Source organism: Procambarus clarkii, chromosome 6 (assembly GCF_040958095.1).
Source record: "Procambarus clarkii isolate CNS0578487 chromosome 6, FALCON_Pclarkii_2.0, whole genome shotgun sequence".
Classification (NCBI taxonomy): domain Eukaryota; kingdom Metazoa; phylum Arthropoda; class Malacostraca; order Decapoda; family Cambaridae; genus Procambarus; species Procambarus clarkii.
Window position 1 is genome coordinate 53,055,297 of NC_091155.1, and position 25,610 is coordinate 53,080,906.

The 25,610-nt window shown below is 52.7% G+C and overlaps 1 protein-coding gene across 1 annotated transcript in view; it reads right to left on the minus strand.

Moving 5' to 3' along the window:
- Positions 1-2,377: 2,377 nt before the first annotated feature.
- Positions 2,378-25,610, minus strand: part of LOC123754184 (sulfotransferase 1A1) — a 157,867-nt gene continuing 134,634 nt past the window's right edge. Inside the window, exons 5-6 of the mRNA XM_069312041.1 lie at positions 3,997-4,146; positions 2,378-2,512 (exon numbers count right to left, since the gene is read on the minus strand). Of these exons, the coding sequence (XP_069168142.1) occupies positions 2,378-2,512; positions 3,997-4,146 (285 nt within the window). The remainder of the gene's footprint in view (positions 2,513-3,996; positions 4,147-25,610) is intronic.

The following is a 25,610-nucleotide window of genomic DNA, read 5'->3' on the forward strand; positions in this document are numbered from 1 at the left end:
CTTCTCAGCCTACTATTCAGGTGCCGATTTGCCTAATAAGCCAAGTTTTCATGAATTAATTGTTTTTCGACTACCTAACCTACCTAACCTAACCTAACCTAACTTTTTCGGCTACCTAACCTAACCTAACCTATAAAGATAGGTTAGGTTAGGTTAGGTAGGGTTGGTTAGGTTCAGTCATATAACTACGTTAATTTTAACTCCAATAACAAAAAATTGACCTCATACATAATGAAATGGGTAGCTTTATCATTTCATGAGAAAAAAAATAGAGAAAATATATTAATTCAGGAAAACTTGGCTTATTAGGCAAATCGGGCCCTGCATAGTAGGCTGAGAAGTGCGTTCTGGCTACTAGGTACGACATATATATATATATATATATATATATATATATATATATATATATATATATATATATATATATATATATATATATATATATATATATATGCGAACAAGCCTGAATGGTCCCCAGGACAATATGCAACTGAAAACTCACACCCCAGAAGTGACTCGAACCCATACTCCCAGGAGCCACGCAACTGGTATGTACAAGACGCCTTAATCCACTTGACCATCACGACCGGACAAAGTAATCCACTTGACCATCACGACCGGACATCACGACCGGAGTTTTCAGTTGCATATTGTCCTGGGGACCATTCAGGCTTGTTCGCATTTGTGTTCCTCACGTGTGCCCCAAAGAATGAGGTGATTTGGTAAAATGCTATGCCCAAGATTACTATCCGAGTGCCGGCGGTGGGGTGGTTCAAATAGCCTCGGCTATCACCTCATTATGTCCGGTCGTGATGGTCAAGTGGATTAAGGCGTCTTGTACATACCAGTTGCGTGGCTTCCTGGGAGTATGGGTTCGAGTCACTTCTGGGGTGTGAGTTTTCAGTTATATATATATATATATATATATATATATATATATATATATATATATATATATATATATATATATATATATATATATATATATATATGGAACAAGCTTTGATGGTTCCCCAAGCATATATGCGAATGAAAACACCACACCCGAGAAGTGACTCGAACCTGGACCGCCAGGAGCACATTGCAAGTGGTGTACATGGTGCCTTAAACCACTCGGCCATCAGTGACCGTACAAAAAGTGGTGATAGCCGAGATTATTTGAACCACCACCCTGTGTTGGTTCAAAGTCCACAAGACAGTGGACTCGCCGGGATTTGAAGAACACTGCAGATATATTGAGTGCTTTATGGGAAAGCAACGCTGTGTACATAAGTGTAGTTATACTTCTGTAGATAATATATTGGTGAAGGTGTTATTGCACCTTGTTTACCCCCGTTTATTCCTTGCACAATTACTTGTAACTGCCAGTTCTTGAAACCTTACCAATGACTTGGTGTAGTATCATAGAAGAAAAGGATCTAAAGGCAATTACGCAGAAAGAACCCGGTTACTGGCTCAAACAGGCCGTTACAGCAGCGCTCAAGTATCATAACATATGCTAATGAAAGAGGAGAGAGACCAGTTACAGCCCCGCTCCTGTGCCTGGTGAGTCCACTACGGGCTCACCAAAGCTCTTGCTACTTGGAACGTTTTGTTTAGAGTAACTGAATCTAAAACAACAACAACAGAGGAGAGAAAGCGGAGTTGGCATCTCGCCTCAGGAAAAGACAAACAAATGCGGTGCTTCCAATTGAGGATGGCATCCTCAAATTTGTAGTGTAAACGCGCTCGGGAGGAGGTAGGGTGGGCGTCACTGCAATTGAGGCAGTGAGCCTGGGAAGAAGTAAGTAAGTAATTATCAAAAGAAGGCACCAAACCGGGAAGGCTATGTAGCACCACCAAATGCGCAAAATAATCAGAAGGCGCTAAATATCACCAAGGATGCCAATACGAGAACAAAAACGCATAAGGCGAACGATATCAAAAGTATCCGAGTCACCAAGAATTCTATTGAGGGACAGGTGACCGCGAGGGGCGGTCGGAAAGTAAGGCACACGCTCGTCCTGGAAGTCAGGACATTCAAAAAGGACATGCACGACCGTAAGAGGGACAACCTGGGAAGAAAAGCACTCTGTCTTAGAATGATCCAAGTCCCCACACATAGGGCATAGAGACACTGCACTTGTGCATTTGAGGGCACCATGCCCTAATTTCACGCACTTATTGTAAAGTCTAGGAGAGGGAATGTACTTCTGAATGGAGCAGCTGGCACCTGTAAGAATTATAGAAAGCGGAAGGGTCCTACTGTAATAAGTGATCTTCAAAACGCGAAAAGGCTGATGACTATGACCCCAAGGGGGTTAAGTTAATGTATCAACCTGGAGGACAGAATGGCCTTGGGCTTCAAGGATTTGTTTAATATCCTCGTGGAAGTCTTTCAGGGCTCTAACACCAGTCGAAAAATGTCCGGCAGGATAACAGTGCCAATACTGGCATTTAACCGGGTCTTTTGGGAGACCCTAACATTTGTCTCTCCAATGCTGTACAATGTGGCTAACCAGGCAGCTACATCCTGAGAAGGAGCAGCAACGTACCAAAAACGTGTACCAAAACGGGGTTAAAAGTAATAGAGTTCATCTACCAAATCAAGAAGGTGTTTAAGGAGGAAAAAATCGTCAGGACGTGTAGAATCCAGATGATTGAGATTAAAGTATTTAGTCCCATATAGCAAGACCAAACAAGGCGTGGAACGTATTAGCACTGGAAGGAATTGTGCTAGTGCGTCTGTGGGGGGATCGGAGTCAAGCACCCGCAGTGAGAGGGGGTGATAAAAGGCGCAGTTGTCACAATGAGAGAAGTAGCCGCTTCAGGTGATGAGGTGGGCACCACTGGGGGCTTGGGTTTCTACCCTACCACTGAGGAAGGGAGTGAAGGGGGGGGGGGGTAGCTGGACAGGTCAGAGGAGTAGCTTGGTCTGGGCCCAATGTAGTGGGGGGTTACAGAGCCCGGTCTTCCAACACAGTCCAACTCGGGGGCCGGGTTACCCACCCCCAAGAGCCTGGAAAGTTACAAGAGAATCATTCAGCGGCATATAAACAAGTAGGTAACAATTTCGTTCACAAATAAGCCCCCATACCCATCATGGAGCCACAATTAGAGGATAAGACACTCGACAAGACGGGGCCCCCAAGGGGTGAATTGTGAGTATACGCCCCGGAATCATCACTTTATAAACCGTCAGTCTGTCGAGATCAAGTTCAGCAACGAAGGCAAGGATTGACAATAAAAGCGTCCCCTCGCTCGAAACGTCAAGTACCACAGTTCTACTGGTGAGAGAGTGTCCTTCCCCAAACACTCGGGTGTCAAAACAGAAGATGTCCGAAAGAATAATCAAGAATGGGAAATGGTCGGCAATAAGAAAAGAGAAGAGTTGGGAGAAAAAAATTAAACATAAGGAGGAGGAAATAGCAACCAGAACTGTTAGTGAAGATGGCAGCGGGAGCATTAGGCTTCTAAAGGACCGAGAACCGTCATGTGGAGCATCACATGCCGGCAGCCGCCCACCAAGCCCCGTCACGAAGACAATGGGCTGGAAAGGGAGAGAGAGAGTATAATTTCAAACCTAAGGGAATTATTCCCATAGAAAGAGGTGGCCATAATATGGGCCTTTCAAGGCTACAGGAAATCTATCCTCGATAACGGTGCCTCCATAACATGTAATTAAATCAATATACACGCAATACTGGGCCGCAATACTGCTGTCTCTTTACCTAACATGTTTATCTCAAGCATATTTAGTAAATATCTCAAGACTTTATACTGGCAGCACTGCAGTAGATAATGTATGCCATGCCCCTGCCATGCGTGGGAGCGAGCTGGGAAAGCCCCTTTCCAAGCTCGTGTACAGAGTAAGTCTGTCGTAGCCCAATAGAGACGAACACCGTAGAGAGTTTCATTCCTTGTGTTTTAAACTCATTCTTTAGTCCAGTCAACATAAGGCATCTTTATCCTTCCTTCATGTGAGCATGAGAAATTTATGTCATAATTTCTTCTCACCTCATACACCACATAGCACTTACAATCATCATTCATGAAAAGGTTGACGAAAGTTTCAAAGGTGCCAGTGAAGTTATGTAATGATCTTCGACAGAAGTGATGGTACAAGGACACAACCACGTCCTTAGGATTCCTGGCCATATACACAACCTGCAGAACAATAAACAAATAACAAACATAATTAATTTTTAAATCTATGCAACAATGTTGTTAGTTTTAATATAAATAAATAATATAAAGTTTTTGAAATAGATGATAGGAAAGTAACTGGAAGTGTTTCCATGGCATCTTTCTAAGAAGTTCCAAAGCACTCAGATACAAGTGTAACATAAGAGCCAGTGTTGGCAAGGAGGAGGATTGGCTGGAGCTGTTAGAGGGATGGGAGCCAGTATGAGAGTGGGGTTGAGCTGGATGTAAGATATTGGTTCCTTCTACCCAACATGCTTCTAAATGGTCCGAATAGTGCGCCAAGAATGATCAAGACAAGAGCTGGTAAGAACTAAGTGGTGGTTTCCGAAAATTGTCAATGAAAATATTTGGGATGATCGCTGCCTATTAAGGGAACTATGCAGAGTGAGAGTATTATAAAAGATGAAAAGAACTGGATCCTTTGGAAGAATCATGAAAGACAGGAATATTACTTTCGAAATTATAAAAAGTGTGTGCCAGGACACCTTGATGCAACTTTGACATGAGATTAAGGAACAACGAGGTATAGAACTGTACCTGACAAATTGGAAATACTGCTGCACAAATAGAGAATTGTTTGCTAGTTACGTATGGATTGTGGAGTAAATAGAAATATGTGAAGCAAGAAGTAGTAATTGAGAACACTCTAGAAAACACGTGTTCCTATGGATAATCGTTTGTTAGCCTAGAAAAAAATTATACAATGATAAATAGATAACATGATGCTATGAGAACTAGCTAATATTACTATGAAGTGTGATTTTATGAGAAATATTCAACATGACTTTCGAGTTATGAAATTTGGAAATATTGAAACTTTTAATAAAGATTAAATCTTCAGAGGTTATATATTACTTACGGAATAGATGAATTACGATAATGAAATAAAGTTAAAAGGTTTCATAAATTATTTTGAGGGATGAGATGTGTAGGTGACATTTTTAGCACTTTAGTGATATTTGCTCCTAAGGACAAATACAAGAAAGTTCACCTGAGCAAACAGGAATAAAGTTGTGAAAAGATAATATTTTAGTCTAGGAAACCGTGTAATGAATATAGGCCATTGTATATTCTAAGGGAAGTTATAGGAAGTTTTATTATATATATATATATATATATATATATATATATATATATATATATATATATATATATATATATATATATATATATATTTATATATATATATATATATATATATATATATATATATATATATATATATATATATATATATATATATCTATATATATATATTGGCCTATTATGTTGGACATTGTCTTCTGTGTTGGCATCGATATGTTCTTGTCTTGTCCTTACTCTCATGGTGGGTAGAGTAAATATTTACTCTACCCACCATGAGAGTAAGGACAATATATATATATATATATATATATATATATATATATATATATATATATATAAATATATATATATATATATATATATATATATATATATATATATATATATATATATATATATATATATATATATATATATATATATATAAATGTCGTACATTGTAGCCAGAACGCACTTCTCAGCCTACTATGCAAGGCCCGATTTGCCTAATAAGCCACGTTTTCATGAATTAATTGTTTTTCGACTACCTAACCTAACCTAACCTAACTTTTTCGGCTACCTAACCTAACCTAACCTAACCTATAAAGATAGGTTAGGTTAGGTTAGGTAGGGTTGGTTAGGTTCGGTCATATATCTACGTTAATTTTAACTCCAATAAAAAAAAATTACCTCATACATAATGAAATGGGTAGCTTTATCATTTCATGAGAAAAAAATCATAGAAAATATATTAATTCATGAAAACTTGGCTTATTAGGCAAATCGGGCCTTGCATAGTAGGCTGAGAAGTGCGTTCTGGGTACTAGGTACGACATATATATATATATGACTGAAAACTCACACCACAGAAGTGACTCTAACCCATACTCCCAGGAGCAACGCAACTGGTATCTACAGGACGCCTTAATCCACTTGACCATCACGACCGGACAAAAGGAAGTGATAGCCGAAGCTATTTGAACCACTTCCCCGCCGGCACTTGGATGGTAATCTTAGGCATAGCATTTTATCAAATCACGTCATTCTTTGGGGCACACGTGAGGAACACAAATGCGAACAAGCCTGAATGGTCCCCAGGACTATATGCGGGTGGTGTGGTGTTGAGAGGGGGTGTTGGGTGGTGTGGTGCTGAGAGGGGGTGTCGGGTGGTGTGGATTTGAGAGGGGGTGTTTGTGGTATGGTGTTAAGAGGGGGTATTGGTTGGTGTGGTGTTGGTAGTGGGGTGCTGAGAAGGGGTGTTGGTTGGTGAGGTGTTGAGAGGGCGGTGTTGGTGGTGGGGTGTTGAGAGGGAAGTGTTGGGTGGTGTGGAGTTGAGAGGGCGGTGATGGTGGTGTGGTGTTGAGAGGGAGGCGTTGGTTGGTGTGGTTTTGAGAGGGAGGTGTTGGGTGGTGGAGTGTTGGGAGGGAGATGTTGGGTGGTGTGATGTTGAGAGGGGTGTTAGGTGGTGTGGTGTTGAGAGGGGGTGTTGGGTGGTGTGGTGTTGAGAGGGAAGTGTTGGGTGGTGTGGTGTTGAGAGGGGGTGCTGGGTGGTGTGGTGTTGAGAGGCGGTGTTGGGTGGTGTGGTGTTGAGAGGGGGTGTTGGGTGGTGTGGGGTTGAGAGGGGGGTGTTGGTAGTGTTATGTTGAGAGGGGGTGTTGGGTGTTGTGGAGTTGAGAAGGAGGTGATGGTGGTGTGGTGTTGAGAGGGAGGTGTTGCGTGGTGTAGTGTTGAGGGGGAGGTGTTGGTGGTGTGGTGTTGAGAGGGGGTGTTGGGTGGTGTGGGGTTGAGAGGGCGGTGTTGGTGGTGGGGTGTTGAGAGGGAAGTGTTGGCTGGTGTGGTGTTGGGTGGTGTGGTGTTGAGTGGGGGGTGTTGGGTGGTGTGGTCCCGAGAGGGGGTGTTGAGTGGTGTGGTGTTGAGAGGGGGGGGGTGTTGGGTGGTGTGGTGTTGAGAGGGGGGTGTTGGGTGGTGTGTTGTTGCAAGGGAGGTGTTGGGTGGTGTGGTGTTGAGAGGGAGGTGTTGGTGGTGTGGTGTTGAGAGGGGGTGTTTGGTGGTGTGGGGTTGAGAGGGCGGTGTTGGGTGGTGTGGTGTTGAGAGGGAGGTGTTGGTGGTGTGGTGTTGAGAGGGGGTGTTTGGTGGTGTGGGGTTGAGAGGGCGGTGTTGGGTGGTGTGGTGTTGAGAGGGCGTGTTGGTGGTGGGGTGTTGAGAGGGAAGTGTTGGGTGGTGTGGCGTTGTGAGGGAGGTGTTGGTGGTGGGGTGTTGAGAGGGAAGTGTTGGTGGTGTGGGGTTGAGAGGGGGTGTTGGTGGTGTGGTGTTGAGAGGGAGGTGTTGGGTTGTGTAGTGTTGAGAAGGCGTGTTGGGTGGTGTGGTTTTGAGAGGGGGTGTTGGGTGGTGTGATGCTGAGAGGGGGTGTTGGGTGGTGTGGTGTTGAGAGGGGGTGTTAGTGGTGTGATGTTGAGAGGGGGTGTTGGGTGGTGTGGGGTTGAGAGGGAAGTGTTGGTGATGTGATGTAGAGAGGGGGTGTTGGTTGGTGAGGTGTTGAGAGGGAAGTGTTGGGTGGTGTGGTGTTAAGAGGGGGTGTTGGGTGTTTTGGAATTGAGAGGGCGGTGATAGTGGTGTGGTGTTGAGAGGGGGTGTTGGGTGGTGTGGTGTTGAGTGGGGGGTGTTGAGTGGTGTGGTGCTGAGAGGGGGTGTTGAGTGGTGTAGTGTTGGGAAGTGTAGTGTTGAGAGGGGGTGTTGGGTGGTGTGGGGTTGAGTGGGCGGTGTTGGTGGTGGGGTGTTGAGAGGGAAGTGTTGGGTGGTGTGGTGTTGAGAGGGGGTGTTGGGTGGTGTGGTGTTGAGTGGGGGGTGTTGGGTGGTGTTACGGCCCTCTCGGGTCGCAACCGGGTTCTTTCTCTGATGTTAGAGGTAGGGTATCCGGCCCCAAGCTAGTAGTGGCTTTCAAGGGATGTGATCCGTAACGCAAGTAAAATAAAAGGGGAAGGGAGACAAAGGCAAAAACTTAATAATATAATTATTACCGTCACCATAAATAATATAAAGGTTATCACAAGGGGGAGGAATAAACACTATAATATACAACGTAGTCTTCCTCTGAAGACTCTGGACGTTCACGGTGCTCGACGATGCTAAGCCCTTGGTCCTCTTGTGGCCTCGCGATGAATCCTTCGATTCTCTTGAGTCTACCCTGGCCACAGGCCAGCCAAATCACAGTTCCACTGGGGGCACCGTCGTGGAGGCCATCAACCACAAGTCCAGCCTGTAGCTGGCAGGTTCCAATCAGCAACGCTGGTTAGGCCACTCCATGACCGATACTAGGGTAAGCGAGCCCTAGTCAGGAGCCTCGTGTGATCCCACAGACCACTATCCTCGCCACAACACCCCAGTGGTTAAGCGTCTCCATCAGTCAGTCCCGGGTACGACAATCCCTCAGCTGCCACGCCACGGACAGGCTAACACCACAGTGTTCATCCGGGGGGTGACTCACAGTTGCTGCAGCAAATACTTGGAGACAAGACGGCTGCCTTGGGTAGACTGATCCAACGTTCATTACAGCAGTCCGAGGTCGACTCTGTAATCAGACACGTCATCAGTAATAGGGACACACTAGGGCACCTTACTTACAGGCTTAGACACAAACGCCCGCCTATCCATTCCATAGATGGCGTTGCTGTCTAAGCGTCACCTCAGAGGTCAGCAGCGGTTGTGTTGTGAGCTGATCAGGACTAGCCCTTGTGGCCAGTATATCTCGTCCTCACTAGATGGCGTCGTCCATTTGGAGGGGGTTTCCGGAGCTGACCCAAAGATGGCGCGGTCGTCACTGCTCCGTGCTCGGACGCTGGATTCGGGTCTGTAACAGGTGGTGTGGTGATGAGAGGGGGTGTTGAGTTGTGTGGTGTTGAAAGGGGGTGTTGGGTGGTGTGGTGTTGAGAGGGGGGTGTTGGGTGGTGTGTTTTTGAAAGGGAGGTGTTAGTGGTGTGGTGTTGAGAGGGAGGTGTTGCGTGGTGTGGTGTTGAGGGGGAGGTGTTGGTGGTGTGGTGTTGAGAGGGGGGTGTTGGTTGGTGTGGTGTTAGTGGTGGGGTGCTGAGAAGGGGTGTTGGTTGGTGACGTGTTGAGTGGGCGGTGTTGGTTGTGGGGTGATGAGAGGGAAGTGTTGGGTGGTGTGGAGTTGAGAGGGCAGTGATAGTGGTGTGGTGTTGAGAAGTGTTGGGTTGTGTGGTGTTGAGAGGGGGTGTTATGTGGTGTGTTGTTGAGAAGGGGGAGTGTTGGGTGGAGTGGAGTTGAGAGGGGGTGTTGGGTGGTGTGGCGTTGACAGGGAGGTGTTGGTGGTGTGGTGTTGTGAGGGGGGTGTTGGATGTTTTAGGGTAGAGAAGGAGGTGTTCGTGGTGGGGGTGTTCAGAGATAAGTGTTGGTGGTGTGGTGTTGAGACGGAGGTGTTGGGTGGTGTGGTGCTGAGAGGGGGTGTTGAGTGGTGTGGTGTTGAGAGGGGGTGTTGGGTGGTGTGATGTTGAGAGGGGTTGTTGGGTGGTGTGGTATTGGTGGTGGGGTGCAGAGAAGAGGTGTTGGTTGGTGAGGTGTTGAGAGGGCGGTGTTGAAAGGAAGATGTTGGTGGTGTGGTGTTGAGAGGGAGGTATTGGGTGGTGTTGAGTTGAGAGGGGGTGATGGTAGTGTGGTGTTGAAAGCGGGTGTTGGGTGGTGTGGAGTTGAGAGGGCGGTGATAGTGGTGTGGTGATGAGAGGGAGATGTTGGTTGGTGTGGTGTTGGTGGTGGGGTCCTGTGAAAGGGTGTTGGTTGGTGAGGTGTTGAGAGGGCGGTGTTGGTGGTGGGGTGTTGAGAGGGGGTGTTGTGTGGTGTGGAGTTGAGAGGGGGGGAGTGTTGGGTGGTGTGTTGTTAAAAGGGAGATGTTAGTGGTGTGGAATTGAGAGGGAGGTGTTGGGTGGTGTGGTGTTGAGAGGGAGGTGTTGGTGGTGTGGTGTTGAGAGAGGGTGTTGGGTGGTGTGGTGTTGAACGGGGGTGTAGGTTGATGTGGTGTTGGTGGTAGGGTGCTGAGAAGGGGTGATGGTTAGTGAGGTGTTGAGAGGGCGGTGCTGGTGGTGGGGTGTTGAGAGGGAAGTGTTGGGTGGTGTGGTGTTGAGAGGGGGTGTTGTGTGGTGTGGATTTGAGAGGGCAGTGATAGTGGTGTGGTGTTGAGAGGGAGGTGTTGGTTGGTGTGGTGTTGAGAGGGAGGTGTTGGGTGGTGTGGTGTTGAGGGGGAGGTGTTGGTGGTGTGGTGTTGAGAGGAGGTGTTGGGTGGTGTAGGGGTTGAGAGGGCGGTGTTGGTGGTGGGGTGTTGAGAGGGAAGTGTTGGCTGGTGTGGTGTTGAGAGGGGGTGTTGGGTGGTGTGGTGTTGAGTGGGGGGTGTTGTGTGGTGTGGTGCTGAGAAAGGGAGTTGAGTGGTGTGGTGTTGATAGGGGGGGAGTTTGTTGGTGTTGTGTTGAGATTGAGGGTGTTGGTGGTGTGGTGTTGAGAGGGAGGTGTTGGTTGGTGTGGTGTTGAGAGGGGGTGTTTGGTGGTGTGGTGTTGAGAGGGAGATGTTGGGTGGTGGAATGTTGAGAGGGAGATGTTGGGTGGTGTGATGTTGAGAGGGAGGTGTTGGGTGGTGTGGTGTTGAGTGGAAGGTGTTGGTGGTGTGGTGGTGAGAGGAAGTGTTAGGTGATGTGGTGTTGAGAGGGGGGTCTTGGGTGATGTGGTATTAAAAAGGGGGTTTTGGGTGGTGTGGTGTTGAGAGGGGGGGTGTTGGGTGGTGTGGTGTTGCGAGGGAGGTGTTGGGTGGTGATGTGTTGAGATGGGGTGATAGGTGGCGTGGGGTTGAGAGAGGGTGTTGGGCGGTGTGGTGTTGAGAGGGGAGGGAGTTTTGGGTGGAGTGGTGTTGAGAGGGGGTGTTGGGTGGTGTGGCGTTGAGAGGGAGGTGTTGGTGGTGTGGTGTTGAGAGGGGGGTGTTGGGTGTTTTGGGGTAGAGAAGGAGGTGTTGGTGGTGGGGTGTTTAGAGGGAAGTGTTGGTGGTGTGGTGTTGAGAGGGCGGTGTTGGTGGTGTGGTGTTGAGAGGGAGGTGTTGGGTGGTGTGGTGTTGAGAGGGAGGTGTTGGGTGGTGTGGGGTGGAGAGGGGGTGTCGGTGGTGTGGTGTTGGGAGGGAGGTGTTGGGTGGTGTGGTGTTGAGATGGCGGTGTTAGTGGTGTGGTGTTGAGAAGGAGGTGTTGGGTGGTGTGGTTTTGAGGGGGAGGTGTTTGTGGTGTGGTGTTGATAGGAAGTGTTGGGTGGTGTGGGGCTGAGAGGGCGGTGTTGGTGGTATGGTGTTGAGAGGAGGTGTTGGGTGGTGTGGGGTTGAGTGGGGGGTGTTGGGTGGTGTGGTGCTGAGAGGGGGGGGGGGGGTGTTGGGTAGTGTTGTGTTAAGAGGGAGTGTTGGGTGGTGTGGAGTTGAGAGGGCGGTGATGGTGGTGTGGTGTTGAGAGGGAGGCGTTGGTTGGTGTGGTTTTGAGAGGGGGTGTTGGGAAATTGGTGTTGAGAGGGAGGTGATGGTTATGTGGTGTTGAGAAGGGGTGTTGGGTGGTGTGGTGTTGAGAGAGAAGTGTTGGGTGGTGTGGTGTTGAGAGGGGGTGCTGGGTGGTGTGGTGTTGAGAGGACGGTGTTGGTGGTGGGGTAATGAGAGGGAGGTGTTGGGTGGTGTGGTGTTGAGAGGCGGTGTTGGGTGGTGTGGTGTTGAGAGGGGGGTGTTGGTAGTGTTATGTTGAGAGGGGGTGTTGGGTGTTGTGGAGTTGAGAAGGAGGTGATGGTGGTGTGGTGTTGAGAGGGAGGTGCTGGTTGGAGTGGTGTTGAGAGGGAGGTGTTGCGTGGTGTGGTGTTGAGGGGGAGGTGTTGGTGGTGTGGTGTTGAGAGGGGGTGTTGGGTGGTGTGGGGTTGAGAGGGCGGTGTTGGTGATGGGGTGTTGAGAGGGAAGTGTTGGCTGGTGTGGTGTTGGGTGGTGTGGTGTTGAGTGGGGGGAGTTGGGTGGTGTGGTCCCGAGAGGGGGTGTTGAGTGGTGTGGTGTTGAGAGGGGGGTCTTGGGTGGTGTGGTGTTGAGAGGGGGGTGTTGGGTGGTGTGTTGTTGCAAGGGAGGTGTTGGGTGGTGTGGTGTTGAGAGGGAGGTGTTGGTGGTGTGGTGTTGAGAGGGGGTGTTTGGTGGTGTGGGGTTGAGAGGGCGGTGTTGGGTGGTGTGGTGTTGAGAGGGCGTGTTGGTGGTGGGGTGTTGAGAGGGAAGTGTTGGGTGGTGTGGCGTTGTGAGGGAGGTGTTGGTGGTTTGGTGTTGTGAGGGGGGTGTTGTGTGGTTTGGGGTAGAGAAGGAGGTGTTGGTGGTGGGGTGTTGAGAGGGAAGTGTTGGTGGTGTGGGGTTGAGAGGGGGTGTTGGTGGTGTGGTGTTGAGAGGGAGGTTTTGGGTTGTGTAGTGTTGAGAAGGCGTGTTGGGTGGTGTGGTTTTGAGAGGGGGTGTTGGGTGGTGTGATGTTGAGAGGGGGTGTTGGGTGGTGTGGTGTTGAGAGGGGGTGTTAGTGGTGTGATGTTGAGAGGGGGTGTTGGGTGGTGTGGGGTTGAGAGGGAAGTGTTGGTGATGTGATGTAGAGAGGGGGTGTTGGTTGGTGAGGTGTTGAGAGGGAAGTGTTGGGTGGTGTGGTGTTAAGAGGGGGTGTTGGGTGTTTTGGAATTGAGAGGGCGGTGATAGTGGTGTGGTGTTGAGAGGGGGTGTTGGGTGGTGTGGTGTTGAGTGGGGGGTGTTGAGTGGTGTGGTGCTGAGAGGGGGTGTTGAGTGGTGTAGTGTTGGGAAGTGTAGTGTTGAGAGGGGGTGTTGGGTGGTGTGGGGTTGAGTGGGCGGTGTTGGTGGTGGGGTGTTGAGAGGGAAGTGTTGGGTGGTGTGGTGTTGAGAGGGGGTGTTGGGTGGTGTGGTGTTGAGTGGGGGGTGTTGGGTGGTGTTACGGCCCTCTCGGGTCGCAACCGGGTTCTTTCTCTGATGTTAGAGGTAGGGTATCCGGCCCCAAGCTAGTAGTGGCTTTCAAGGGATGTGATCCGTAACGCAAGTAAAATAAAAGGGGAAGGGAGACAAAGGCAAAAACTTAATAATATAATTATTACCGTCACCATAAATAATATAAAGGTTATCACAAGGGGGAGGAATAAACACTATAATATACAACGTAGTCTTCCTCTGAAGACTCTGGACGTTCACGGTGCTCGACGATGCTAAGCCCTTGGTCCTCTTGTGGCCTCGCGATGAATCCTTCGATTCTCTTGAGTCTACCCTGGCCACAGGCCAGCCAAATCACAGTTCCACTGGGGGCACCGTCGTGGAGGCCATCAACCACAAGTCCAGCCTGTAGCTGGCAGGTTCCAATCAGCAACGCTGGTTAGGCCACTCCATGACCGATACTAGGGTAACGAGCCCTAGTCAGGAGCCTCGTGTGATCCCACAGACCACTATCCTCGCCACAACACCCCAGTGGTTAAGCGTCTCCATCAGTCAGTCCCGGGTACGACAATCCCTCAGCTGCCACGCCACGGACAGGCTAACACCACAGTGTTCATCCGGGGGGTGACTCACAGTTGCTGCAGCAAATACTTGGAGACAAGACGGCTGCCTTGGGTAGACTGATCCAACGTTCATTACAGCAGTCCGAGGTCGACTCTGTAATCAGACACGTCATCAGTTATAGGGACACACTAGGGCACCTTACAGGCTTAGACACAAACGCCCGCCTATCCATTCCATAGATGGCGTTGCTGTCTAAGCGTCACCTCAGAGGTCAGCAGCGGTTATGTTGTGAGCTAATCAGGACTAGCCCTTGTGGCCAGTATATCTCGTCCTCACTAGATGGCGTCGTCCATTTGGAGGGGGTTTCGGGAGCTGACCCACAGATGGCGCGGTCGTCACTGCTCCGTGCTCGGACGCTGGATTCGGGTCTGTAACAGGTGGTGTGGTGATAAGAGGGGGTGTTGAGTTGTGTGGTATTGAAAGGGGGTGTTGGGTGGTGTGGTGTTGAGAGGGGGGTGTTGGGTGGTGTGTTTTTGAAAGGGAGGTGTTAGTGGTGTGGTGTTGAGAGGGAGGTGTTGCGTGGTGTGGTGTTGAGGGGGAGGTGTTGGTGGTGTGGTGTTGAGAGGGGGGGTGCTGAGAAGGGGTGTTGGTTGGTGACGTGTTGAGTGGGCGGTGTTGGTTGTGGGGTGTTGAGAGGGAAGTGTTGGGTGGTGTGGAGTTGAGAGGGCAGTGATAGTGGTGTGGTGTTGAGAAGTGTTGGGTTGTGTGGTGTTGAGAGGGGGTGTTATGTGGTGTGTTGTTGAGATGGGGGAGTGTTGGGTGGAGTGGAGTTGAGAGGGGGTGTTGGGTGGTGTGGCGTTGACAGGGAGGTGTTGGTGGTGTGGTGTTGTGAGGGGGGTGTTGGATGTTTTAGGGTAGAGAAGGAGGTGTTCGTGGGGGGGGGTGTTCAGAGATAAGTGTTGGTGGTGTGGTGTTGAGACGGAGGTGTTGGGTGGTGTGGTGCTGAGAGGGGGTGTTGAGTGGTGTGGTGTTGAGAGGGGGTGTTGGGTGGTGTGATGTTGAGAAGGGTTGTTGGGTGGTGTGGTATTGGTGGTGGGGTGCAGAGAAGAGGTGTTGGTTGGTGAGGTGTTGAGAGGGCGGTGTTGATGGTAAGGTGTTGAAAGGAAGATGTTGGTGGTGTGGTGTTGAGAGGGAGGTATTGGGTGGTGTTGAGTTGAGAGGGGGTGATGGTAGTGTGGTGTTGAAAGCGGGTGTTGGGTGGTGTGGAGTTGAGAGGGCGGTGATAGTGGTGTGGTGATGAGAGGGAGATGTTGGTTGGTGTGGTGTTGGTGGTGGGGTCCTGTGAAAGGGTGTTGGTTGGTGAGGTGTTGAGAGGGCGGTGTTGGTGGTGGGGTGTTGAGAGGGGGTGTTGTGTGGTGTGGAGTTGAGAGGGGGGGGAGTGTTGGGTGGTGTGTTGTTAAAAGGGAGATGTTAGTGGTGTGGAATTGAGAGGGAGGTGTTGGGTGGTGTGGTGTTGAGAGGGAGGTGTTGGTGGTGTGGTGTTGAGAGAGGGTGTTGGGTGGTGTGGTGTTGAACGGGGGTGTAGGGTGGTGTCGTGTTGGTGGTAGGGTGCTGAGAAGGGGTGATGGTTAGTGAGGTGTTGAGACGGCGGTGCTGGTGGTGGGGTGTTGAGAGGGAAGTGTTGGGTGGTGTGGTGTTGAGAGGGGGTGTTGTGTGGTGTGGATTTGAGAGGGCAGTGATAGTGGTGTGGTGTTGAGAGGGAGGTGTTGGTTGGTGTGGTGTTAAGAGGGAGGTGTTGGGTGGTGTGGTGTTGAGGGGGAGGTGTTGGTGGTGTGGTGTTGAGAGGAGGTGCTGGGTGGTGTGGGGTTGAGAGGGCGGTGTTGGTGGTGGGGTGTTGAGAGGGAAGTGTTGGCTGGTGTGGTGTTGAGAGGGGGTGTTGGGTGGTGTGGTGTTGAGAGGGGGGGTGTTGGCTGGTGTGGTGTTGAGAGGGGGTGTTGGGTGGTGTGGTGTTGAGAGGGAGGTGTTGGTTGGTGAGGTGTTGAGAGGGAGGTGTTGGGTGGTGGAGTGTTGAGAGGGAGATGTTGGGTGGTGTGATGTTGAGAGGGGTGTTAGCTGGTGTGGTGTTGAGAGGGGGTGTTGGGTGATGTGGTGTTGAGGGGGAGGTGTTGGTGGTGGGGTGTTGAGAGGGAAGTGTTGGGTGGTGTGGTGTTGAGTGGGGGGGTGTTGGGTGGTGTGGTGTTGAGAGGGGGGTGTTGGTGGTGTGATGTTGAGAGGGAGGTGTTGGTTGGTGTGGTGTTGAGAGGGAGGTGTTGGGTGGTGTGGTGTTGCGAGGGAGGTGTTGGGTGGTGATGTGTTGAGATGGGGTGATAGGTGGGGTGGGGTTGATAGGGGGTGTTGGGCGGTGTGGTGTTGAGAGGGGGGGAGTGTTGGGTGGAGTGGTGTTGAGAGGGGGTGTTGGGTGGTGTGGCGTTGAGAGGGAGGTGTTGGTGGTGTAGTGTTGTGAGGGGGGTGTTGGGTGTTTTGGGATAGAGAAGGAGGTGTTGGTGGTGGGGTGTTTAGAGGGAAGTGTTGGTGGTGTGGTGTTGAGAGGGGGTGTTGTGTGGTGTGGATTTGAGAGGGCAGTGATAGTGGTGTGGTGTTGAGAGGGAGGTGTTGGTGGTGTGGTGTTGAGAGGAGGTGTTGGGTGGTGTGGGGTTGAGAGGGCGGTGTTGGTGGTGGGGTGTTGAGAGGGAAGTGTTGGCTGGTGTGGTGTTGAGAGGGGGTGTTGGGTGGTGTGGTGTTGAGTGGGGGGTGTTGGGTGGTGTGGTGCTGAGAAAGGGAGTTGAGTGGTGTGGTGTTGATAGGGGGGGAGTTTGTTGGTGTGGTGTTGAGATTGAGGGTGTTGGTGGTGTGGTGTTGAGAGGGAGGTGTTGGTTGGTGTGGTGTTGAGAGGGAGATGTTGGGTGGTGGAATGTTGAGAGGGAGATGTTGGGTGGTGTGAGGTTGAGAGGGAGGTGTTGGGTGGTGTGGTGTTGAGTGGAAGGTGTTGGTGGTGTGGTGGTGAGAGGAAGTGTTAGGTGATGTGGTGTTGAGAGGGGGGTCTTGGGTGATGTGGTATTAAAAAGGGGGTTTTGGGTGGTGTGGTGTTGAGAGGGGGGGTGTTGGGTGGTGTGGTGTTGCGAGGGAGGTGTTGGGTGGTGATGTGTTGAGATGGGGTGATAGGTGGGGTGTAGTTGAGAGAGGGTGTTGGGCGGTGTGGTGTTGAGAGGGGAGGGGGTTTTGGGTGGAGTGGTGTTGAGAGGGGGTGTTGGGTGGTGTGGCGTTGAGAGGGAGGTGTTGGTGGTGTGGTGTTGAGAGGGGGGTGTTGGGTGTTTTGGGGTAGAGAAGGAGGTGTTGGTGGTGGGGTGTTTAGAGGGAAGTGTTGGTGGTGTGGTGTTGAGAGGGCGGTGTTGGTGGAGTGGTGTTGAGAGGGAGGTGTTGGGTGGTGTGGTGTTGAGAGGGAGGTGTTGGGTGGTGTGGGGTGGAGAGGGGGTGTCGGTGGTGTGGTGTTGGGAGGGAGGTGTTGGGTGGTGTGGTGTTGAGATGGCGGTGTTAGTGGTGTGGTGTTGAGAGGGAGGTGTTGGGTGGTGTGGTTTTGAGGGGGAGGTGTTTGTGGTGTGGTGTTGAGAGGAAGTGTTGGGTGGTGTGGGGCTGAGAGGGCGGTGTTGGTGGTATGGTGTTGAGAGGAGGTGTTGGGTGGTGTGGGGTTGAGTGGGGGGTGTTGGGTGGTGTGGTGCTGAGAGGGGGGGGGTGTTGGGTAGTGTGGTGTTGAGAGGGGGTGTTGGGTGGTGTGGCGTTGAGAGGGGGTGTTGGGTGGTGTGTTGTTGAGAGGGAGGTGTTGGGTGGTGTGGTGTTGAGAGGGAGGTGTTGGGTGGTGTAGTGTTGAGAGGGTGGTGTTGGTGGTATGGTGTTGAGAGGAGGTGTTGGGTGGTGTGGGGTTGAGAGGGCGGTGTTGGTGGTGGGGTGCTGAGATGGAAGTGTTGGGTGGTGTGGTGTTGAGAGAGGGTGTTGGGTGGTGTGGAGTTGAGAAGGCGGTGATAGTGGTGTGGTGTTGAGAGGGAGGTGTTGGGTGGTGGAGTGTTGAGAGGGGTGTTAGCTGGTGTGGTGTTGAGAGGGGGTGTTGGGTGCTGTGGTGTTGAGGGGGAGGTGTTGGTGGTGGGGTGTTGAGAGGGAAGTGTTGGGTGGTGTGGTGTTGTGTGGGGGGGTGTTGGGTGGTGTGGTACTGAGAGGGGGTGTTGAGTGGTGTGGTGTTGAGAGGGGGGTTGGTTGGTGTGGTGTTGAGAGGGGGGTGTTGGTGGTGTGATGTTGAGAGGGAGGTGTTGGTTGGTGTGGTGTTGAGAGGGAGGTTTTGGGTGGTGGAGTGTTGAGAGGGAGATGTTGGGTGGTGTGATGTTGAGAGGGGGGGTGTTGGGTGGTGTGGTGTTGAGAGGGGTGTTAGGTGGTGTGGTGTTGAGAGGGGGTGTTGGGTGATGTGGTATTAAGAAGGGGGTTTTGTATGGTGTGGTGTTGAGAGGGGGGTGTTGGGTGGTGTGGTGTTGCGAGGGAGGTGTTGGGTGGTGATGTGTTGAGATGGGGTGATAGGTGGGGTGGGGTTGATAGGGGGTGTTGGGCGGTGTGGTGTTGAGAGGGGGGGAGTGTTGGGTGGAGTGGTGTTGAGAGGGGGTGTTGGGTGGTGAGGCGTTGAGAGGGAGGTGTTGGTGGTGTAGTGTTGTGAGGGGGGTGTTGGGTGTTTTGGGATAGAGAAGGAGGTGTTGGTGGTGGGGTGTTTAGAGGGAAGTGTTGGTGGTGTGGTGTTGAGAGGGGGTGTTGTGTGGTGTGGATTTGAGAGGGCAGTGATAGTGGTGTGGTGTTGAGAGGGAGGTGTTGGTTGGTGAGGTGTTGAGAGGGAGGTGTTGGGTGGTGGAGTGTTGAGAGGGAGATGTTGGGTGGTGTGATGTTGAGAGGGGTGTTAGCTGGTGTGGTGTTGAGAGGGGGTGTTGGGTGATGTGGTGTTGAGGGGGAGGTGTTGGTGGTGGGGTGTTGAGAGGGAAGTGTTGGGTGGTGTGGTGTTGAGTGGGGGGGTGTTGGGTGGTGTGGTGTTGAGAGGGGGGTGTTGGTGGTGTGATGTTGAGAGGGAGGTGTTGGTTGGTGTGGTGTTGAGAGGGAGGTGTTGGGTGGTGTGGTGTTGCGAGGGAGGTGTTGGGTGGTGATGTGTTGAGATGGGGTGATAGGTGGGGTGGGGTTGATAGGGGGTGTTGGGCGGTGTGGTGTTGAGAGGGGGGGAGTGTTGGGTGGAGTGGTGTTGAGAGGGGGTGTTGGGTGGTGAGGCGTTGAGAGGGAGGTGTTGGTGGTGTAGTGTTGTGAGGGGGGTGTTGGGTGTTTTGGGATAGAGAAGGAGGTGTTGGTGGTGGGGTGTTTAGAGGGAAGTGTTGGTGGTGTGGTGTTGAGAGGGGGTGTTGTGTGGTGTGGATTTGAGAGGGCAGTGATAGTGGTGTGGTGTTGAGAGGGAGGTGTTGGTGGTGTGGTGTTGAGAGGAGGTGTTGGGTGGTGTGGGGTTGAGAGGGCGGTGTTGGTGGTGGGGTGTTGAGAGGGAAGTGTTGGCTGGTGTGGTGTTGAGAGGGGGTGTTGGGTGGTGTGGTGTTGAGTGGGGGGTGTTGGGTGGTGTGGTGCTGAGAAAGGGAGTTGAGTGGTGTGGTGTTGATAGGGGGGGAGTTTGTTGGTGTGGTGTTGAGATTGAGGGTGTTGGTGGTGTGGTGTTGAGAGGGAGGTGTTGGTTGGTGTGGTGTTGAGAGGGAGATGTTGGGTGGTGGAATGTTGAGAGGGAGATGTTGGGTGGTGTGAGGTTGAGAGGGAGGTGTTGGGTGGTGTGGTGTTGAGTGGAAGGTGTTGGTGGTGTGGTGGTGAGAGGAAGTGTTAGGTGATGTGGTGTTGAGAGGGGGGTCTTGGGTGATGTGGTATTAAAAAGGGGGTTTTGGGTGGTGTGGTGTTGAGAGGGGGGGTGTTGGGTGGTGTGGTGTTGCGAGGGAGGTGTTGGGTGGTGATGTGTTGAGATGGGGTGATAGGTGGGGTGTAGTTGAGAGAGGGTGTTGGGCGGTGTGGTGTTGAGAGGGGAGGGGGTTTTGGGTGGAGTGGTGTTGAGAGGGGGTGTTGGGTGGTGTGGCGTTGAGAGGGAGGTGTTGGTGGTGTGGTGTTGAGAGGGGGGTGTTGGGTGTTTTGGGGTAGAGAAGGAGGTGTTGGTGGTGGGGTGTTTAGAGGGAAGTGTTGGTGGTGTGGTGTTGAGAGGGCGGTGTTGGTGGAGTGGTGTTGAGAGGGAGGTGTTGGGTGGTGTGGTGTTGAGAGGGAGGTGTTGGGTGGTGTGGGGTGGAGAGGGGGTGTCGGTGGTGTGGTGTTGGGAGGGAGGTGTTGGGTGGTGTGGTGTTGAGATGGCGGTGTTAGTGGTGTGGTGTTGAGAGGGAGGTGTTGGGTGGTGTGGTTTTGAGGGGGAGGTGTTTGTGGTGTGGTGTTGAGAGGAAGTGTTGGGTGGTGTGGGGCTGAGAGGGCGGTGTTGGTGGTATGGTGTTGAGAGGAGGTGTTGGGTGGTGTGGGGTTGAGTGGGGGGTGTTGGGTGGTGTGGTGCTGAGAGGGGGGGGTGTTGGGTAGTGTGGTGTTGAGAGGGGGTGTTGGGTGGTGTGGCGTTGAGAGGGGGTGTTGGGTGGTGTGTTGTTGAGAGGGAGGTGTTGGGTGGTGTGGTGTTGAGAGGGAGGTGTTGGGTGGTGTAGTGTTGAGAGGGTGGTGTTGGTGGTATGGTGTTGAGAGGAGGTGTTGGGTGGTGTGGGGTTGAGAGGGCGGTGTTGGTGGTGGGGTGCTGAGATGGAAGTGTTGGGTGGTGTGGTGTTGAGAGAGGGTGTTGGGTGGTGTGGAGTTGAGAAGGCGGTGATAGTGGTGTGGTGTTGAGAGGGAGGTGTTGGGTGGTGGAGTGTTGAGAGGGGTGTTAGCTGGTGTGGTGTTGAGAGGGGGTGTTGGGTGCTGTGGTGTTGAGGGGGAGGTGTTGGTGGTGGGGTGTTGAGAGGGAAGTGTTGGGTGGTGTGGTGTTGTGTGGGGGGGTGTTGGGTGGTGTGGTACTGAGAGGGGGTGTTGAGTGGTGTGGTGTTGAGAGGGGGGTTGGTTGGTGTGGTGTTGAGAGGGGGGTGTTGGTGGTGTGATGTTGAGAGGGAGGTGTTGGTTGGTGTGGTGTTGAGAGGGAGGTTTTGGGTGGTGGAGTGTTGAGAGGGAGATGTTGGGTGGTGTGATGTTGAGAGGGGGGGTGTTGGGTGGTGTGGTGTTGAGAGGGGTGTTAGGTGGTGTGGTGTTGAGAGGGGGTGTTGGGTGATGTGGTATTAAGAAGGGGGTTTTGTATGGTGTGGTGTTGAGAGGGGGGTGTTGGGTGGTGTGGTGTTGCGAGGGAGGTGTTGGGTGGTGATGTGTTGAGATGGGGTGATAGGTGGGGTGGGGTTGATAGGGGGTGTTGGGCGGTGTGGTGTTGAGAGGGGGGGAGTGTTGGGTGGAGTGGTGTTGAGAGGGGGTGTTGGGTGGTGAGGCGTTGAGAGGGAGGTGTTGGTGGTGTAGTGTTGTGAGGGGGGTGTTGGGTGTTTTGGGATAGAGAAGGAGGTGTTGGTGGTGGGGTGTTTAGAGGGAAGTGTTGGTGGTGTGGTGTTGAGAGGGGGTGTTGTGTGGTGTGGATTTGAGAGGGCAGTGATAGTGGTGTGGTGTTGAGAGGGAGGTGTTGGTTGGTGAGGTGTTGAGAGGGAGGTGTTGGGTGGTGGAGTGTTGAGAGGGAGATGTTGGGTGGTGTGATGTTGAGAGGGGTGTTAGCTGGTGTGGTGTTGAGAGGGGGTGTTGGGTGATGTGGTGTTGAGGGGGAGGTGTTGGTGGTGGGGTGTTGAGAGGGAAGTGTTGGGTGGTGTGGTGTTGAGTGGGGGGGTGTTGGGTGGTGTGGTGTTGAGAGGGGGGTGTTGGTGGTGTGATGTTGAGAGGGAGGTGTTGGTTGGTGTGGTGTTGAGAGGGAGGTGTTGGGTGGTGTGGTGTTGCGAGGGAGGTGTTGGGTGGTGATGTGTTGAGATGGGGTGATAGGTGGGGTGGGGTTGATAGGGGGTGTTGGGCGGTGTGGTGTTGAGAGGGGGGGAGTGTTGGGTGGAGTGGTGTTGAGAGGGGGTGTTGGGTGGTGAGGCGTTGAGAGGGAGGTGTTGGTGGTGTAGTGTTGTGAGGGGGTGTTGGGTGTTTTGGGATAGAGAAGGAGGTGTTGGTGGTGGGGTGTTTAGAGGGAAGTGTTGGTGGTGTGGTGTTGAGAGGGGGTGTTGTGTGGTGTGGATTTGAGAGGGCAGTGATAGTGGTGTGGTGTTGAGAGGGAGGTGTTGGTGGTGTGGTGTTGAGAGGAGGTGTTGGGTGGTGTGGGGTTGAGAGGGCGGTGTTGGTGGTGGGGTGTTGAGAGGGAAGTGTTGGCTGGTGTGGTGTTGAGAGGGGGTGTTGGGTGGTGTGGTGTTGAGTGGGGGGTGTTGGGTGGTGTGGTGCTGAGAAAGGGAGTTGAGTGGTGTGGTGTTGATAGGGGGGGAGTTTGTTGGTGTGGTGTTGAGATTGAGGGTGTTGGTGGTGTGGTGTTGAGAGGGAGGTGTTGGTTGGTGTGGTGTTGAGAGGGAGATGTTGGGTGGTGGAATGTTGAGAGGGAGATGTTGGGTGGTGTGAGGTTGAGAGGGAGGTGTTGGGTGGTGTGGTGTTGAGTGGAAGGTGTTGGTGGTGTGGTGGTGAGAGGAAGTGTTAGGTGATGTGGTGTTGAGAGGGGGGTCTTGGGTGATGTGGTATTAAAAAGGGGGTTTTGGGTGGTGTGGTGTTGAGAGGGGGGGTGTTGGGTGGTGTGGTGTTGCGAGGGAGGTGTTGGGTGGTGATGTGTTGAGATGGGGTGATAGGTGGGGTGTAGTTGAGAGAGGGTGTTGGGCGGTGTGGTGTTGAGAGGGGAGGGGGTTTTGGGTGGAGTGGTGTTGAGAGGGGGTGTTGGGTGGTGTGGCGTTAAGAGGGAGGTGTTGGTGGTGTGGTGTTGAGAGGGGGGTGTTGGGTGTTTTGGGGTAGAGAAGGAGGTGTTGGTGGTGGGGTGTTTAGAGGGAAGTGTTGGTGGTGTGGTGTTGAGAGGGCGGTGTTGGTGGTGTGGTGTTGAGAGGGAGGTGTTGGGTGGTGTGGTGTTGAGAGGGAGGTGTTGGGTGGTGTGGGGTGGAGAGGGGGTGTCGGTGGTGTGGTGTTGGGAGGGAGGTGTTGGGTGGTGTGGTGTTGAGATGGCGGTGTTAGTGGTGTGGTGTTGAGAGGGAGGTGTTGGGTGGTGTGGTTTTGAGGGGGAGGTGTTTGTGGTGTGGTGTTGAGAGGAAGTGTTGGGTGGTGTGGGGCTGAGAGGGCGGTGTTGGTGGTATGGTGTTGAGAGGAGGTGTTGGGTGGTGTGGGGTTGAGTGGGGGGTGTTGGGTGGTGTGGTGCTGAGAGGGGGGGGGGTGTTGGGCAGTGTGGTGTTGAGAGGGGGTGTTGGGTGGTGTGGCGTTGAGAGGGGGTGTTGGGTGGTGTGTTGTTGAGAGGGAGGTGTTGGGTGGTGTGGTGTTGAGAGGGAGGTGTTGGGTGGTGTAGTGTTGAGAGGGTGGTGTTGGTGGTATGGTGTTGAGAGGAGGTGTTGGGTGGTGTGGGGTTGAGAGGGCGGTGTTGGTGGTGGGGTGCTGAGATGGAAGTGTTGGGTGGTGTGGTGTTGAGAGAGGGTGTTGGGTGGTGTGGAGTTGAGAAGGCGGTGATAGTGGTGTGGTGTTGAGAGGGAGGTGTTGGGTGGTGGAGTGTTGAGAGGGGTGTTAGCTGGTGTGGTGTTGAGAGGGGGTGTTGGGTGCTGTGGTGTTGAGGGGGAGGTGTTGGTGGTGGGGTGTTGAGAGGGAAGTGTTGGGTGGTGTGGTGTTGTGTGGGGGGGTGTTGGGTGGTGTGGTACTGAGAGGGGGTGTTGAGTGGTGTGGTGTTGAGAGGGGGGTTGGTTGGTGTGGTGTTGAGAGGGGGGTGTTGGTGGTGTGATGTTGAGAGGGAGGTGTTGGTTGGTGTGGCTTTGAGAGGGAGGTGTTGGTGGTGTGGTGTTGAGAGGGGGGTGTTGGGTGTTTTGGGGTAGAGAAGGAGGTGTTGATGGTGGGGTGTTTAGAGGGAAGTGTTGGTGGTGTGGTGTTGAGAGGGCGGTGTTGGTGGTGTGGTGTTGTGTGGGGGGGTGTTGGGTGGTGTGGTACTGAGAGGGGGTGTTGAGTGGTGTGGTGTTGAGAGGGGGGTTGGTTGGTGTGGTGTTGAGAGGGGGGTGTTGGTGGTGTGATGTTGAGAGGGAGGTGTTGGTTGGTGTGGCGTTGAGAGGGAGGTGTTGGTGGTGTGGTGTTGAGAGGGGGGTGTTGGGTGTTTTGGGGTAGAGAAGGAGGTGTTGGTGGTGGGGTGTTTAGAGGGAAGTGTTGGTGGTGTGGTGTTGAGAGGGCGGTGTTGGTGGTGTGGTGTTGAGAGGGAGGTGTTGGGTGGTGTGGTGTTGAGAGGGAGGTGTTGGGTGGTGTGGGGTGGAGAGGGGGTGTCGGTGGTGTGGTGTTGGGAGGGAGGTGTTGGGTGGTGTGGTGTTGAGATGGCGGTGTTAGTGGTGTGGTGTTGAGAGGGAGGTGTTGGGTGGTGTGGTTTTGAGGGGGAGGTGTTTGTGGTGTGGTGTTGAGAGGAAGTGTTGGGTGGTGTGGGGCTGAGAGGGCGGTGTTGGTGGTATGGTGTTGAGAGGAGGTGTTGGGTGGTGTGGGGTTGAGTGGGGGGTGTTGGGTGGTGTGGTGCTGAGAGGGGGGGGTGTTGGGTAGTGTGGTGTTGAGAGGGGGTGTTGGGTGGTGTGGCGTTGAGAGGGGGTGTTGGGTGGTGTGTTGTTGAGAGGGAGGTGTTGGGTGGTGTGGTGTTGAGAGGGAGGTGTTGGGTGGTGTAGTGTTGAGAGGGTGGTGTTGGTGGTATGGTGTTGAGAGGAGGTGTTGGGTGGTGTGGGGTTGAGAGGGCGGTGTTGGTGGTGGGGTGCTGAGATGGAAGTGTTGGGTGGTGTGGTGTTGAGAGAGGGTGTTGGGTGGTGTGGAGTTGAGAAGGCGGTGATAGTGGTGTGGTGTTGAGAGGGAGGTGTTGGGTGGTGGAGTGTTGAGAGGGGTGTTAGCTGGTGTGGTGTTGAGAGGGGGTGTTGGGTGCTGTGGTGTTGAGGGGGAGGTGTTGGTGGTGGGGTGTTGAGAGGGAAGTGTTGGGTGGTGTGGTGTTGTGTGGGGGGGTGTTGGGTGGTGTGGTACTGAGAGGGGGTGTTGAGTGGTGTGGTGTTGAGAGGGGGGTTGGTTGGTGTGGTGTTGAGAGGGGGGTGTTGGTGGTGTGATGTTGAGAGGGAGGTGTTGGTTGGTGTGGTGTTGAGAGGGAGGTTTTGGGTGGTGGAGTGTTGAGAGGGAGATGTTGGGTGGTGTGGTGTTGAGAGGGGTGTTAGGTGGTGTGGTGTTGAGAGGGGGTGTTGGGTGATGTGGTATTAAGAAGGGGGTTTTGTATGGTGTGGTGTTGAGAGGGGGGTGTTGGGTGGTGTGGTGTTGCGAGGGAGGTGTTGGGTGGTGATGTGTTGAGATGGGGTGATAGGTGGGGTGGGGTTGATAGGGGTGTTGGGCGGTGTGGTGTTGAGAGGGGGGGAGTGTTGGGTGGAGTGGTGTTGAGAGGGGGTGTTGGGTGGTGTGGCGTTGAGAGGGAGGTGTTGGTGGTGTAGTGTTGTGAGGGGGGTGTTGGGTGTTTTGGGGTAGAGAAGGAGGTGTTGGTGGTGGGGTGTTTAGAGGGAAGTGTTGGTGGTGTGGTGTT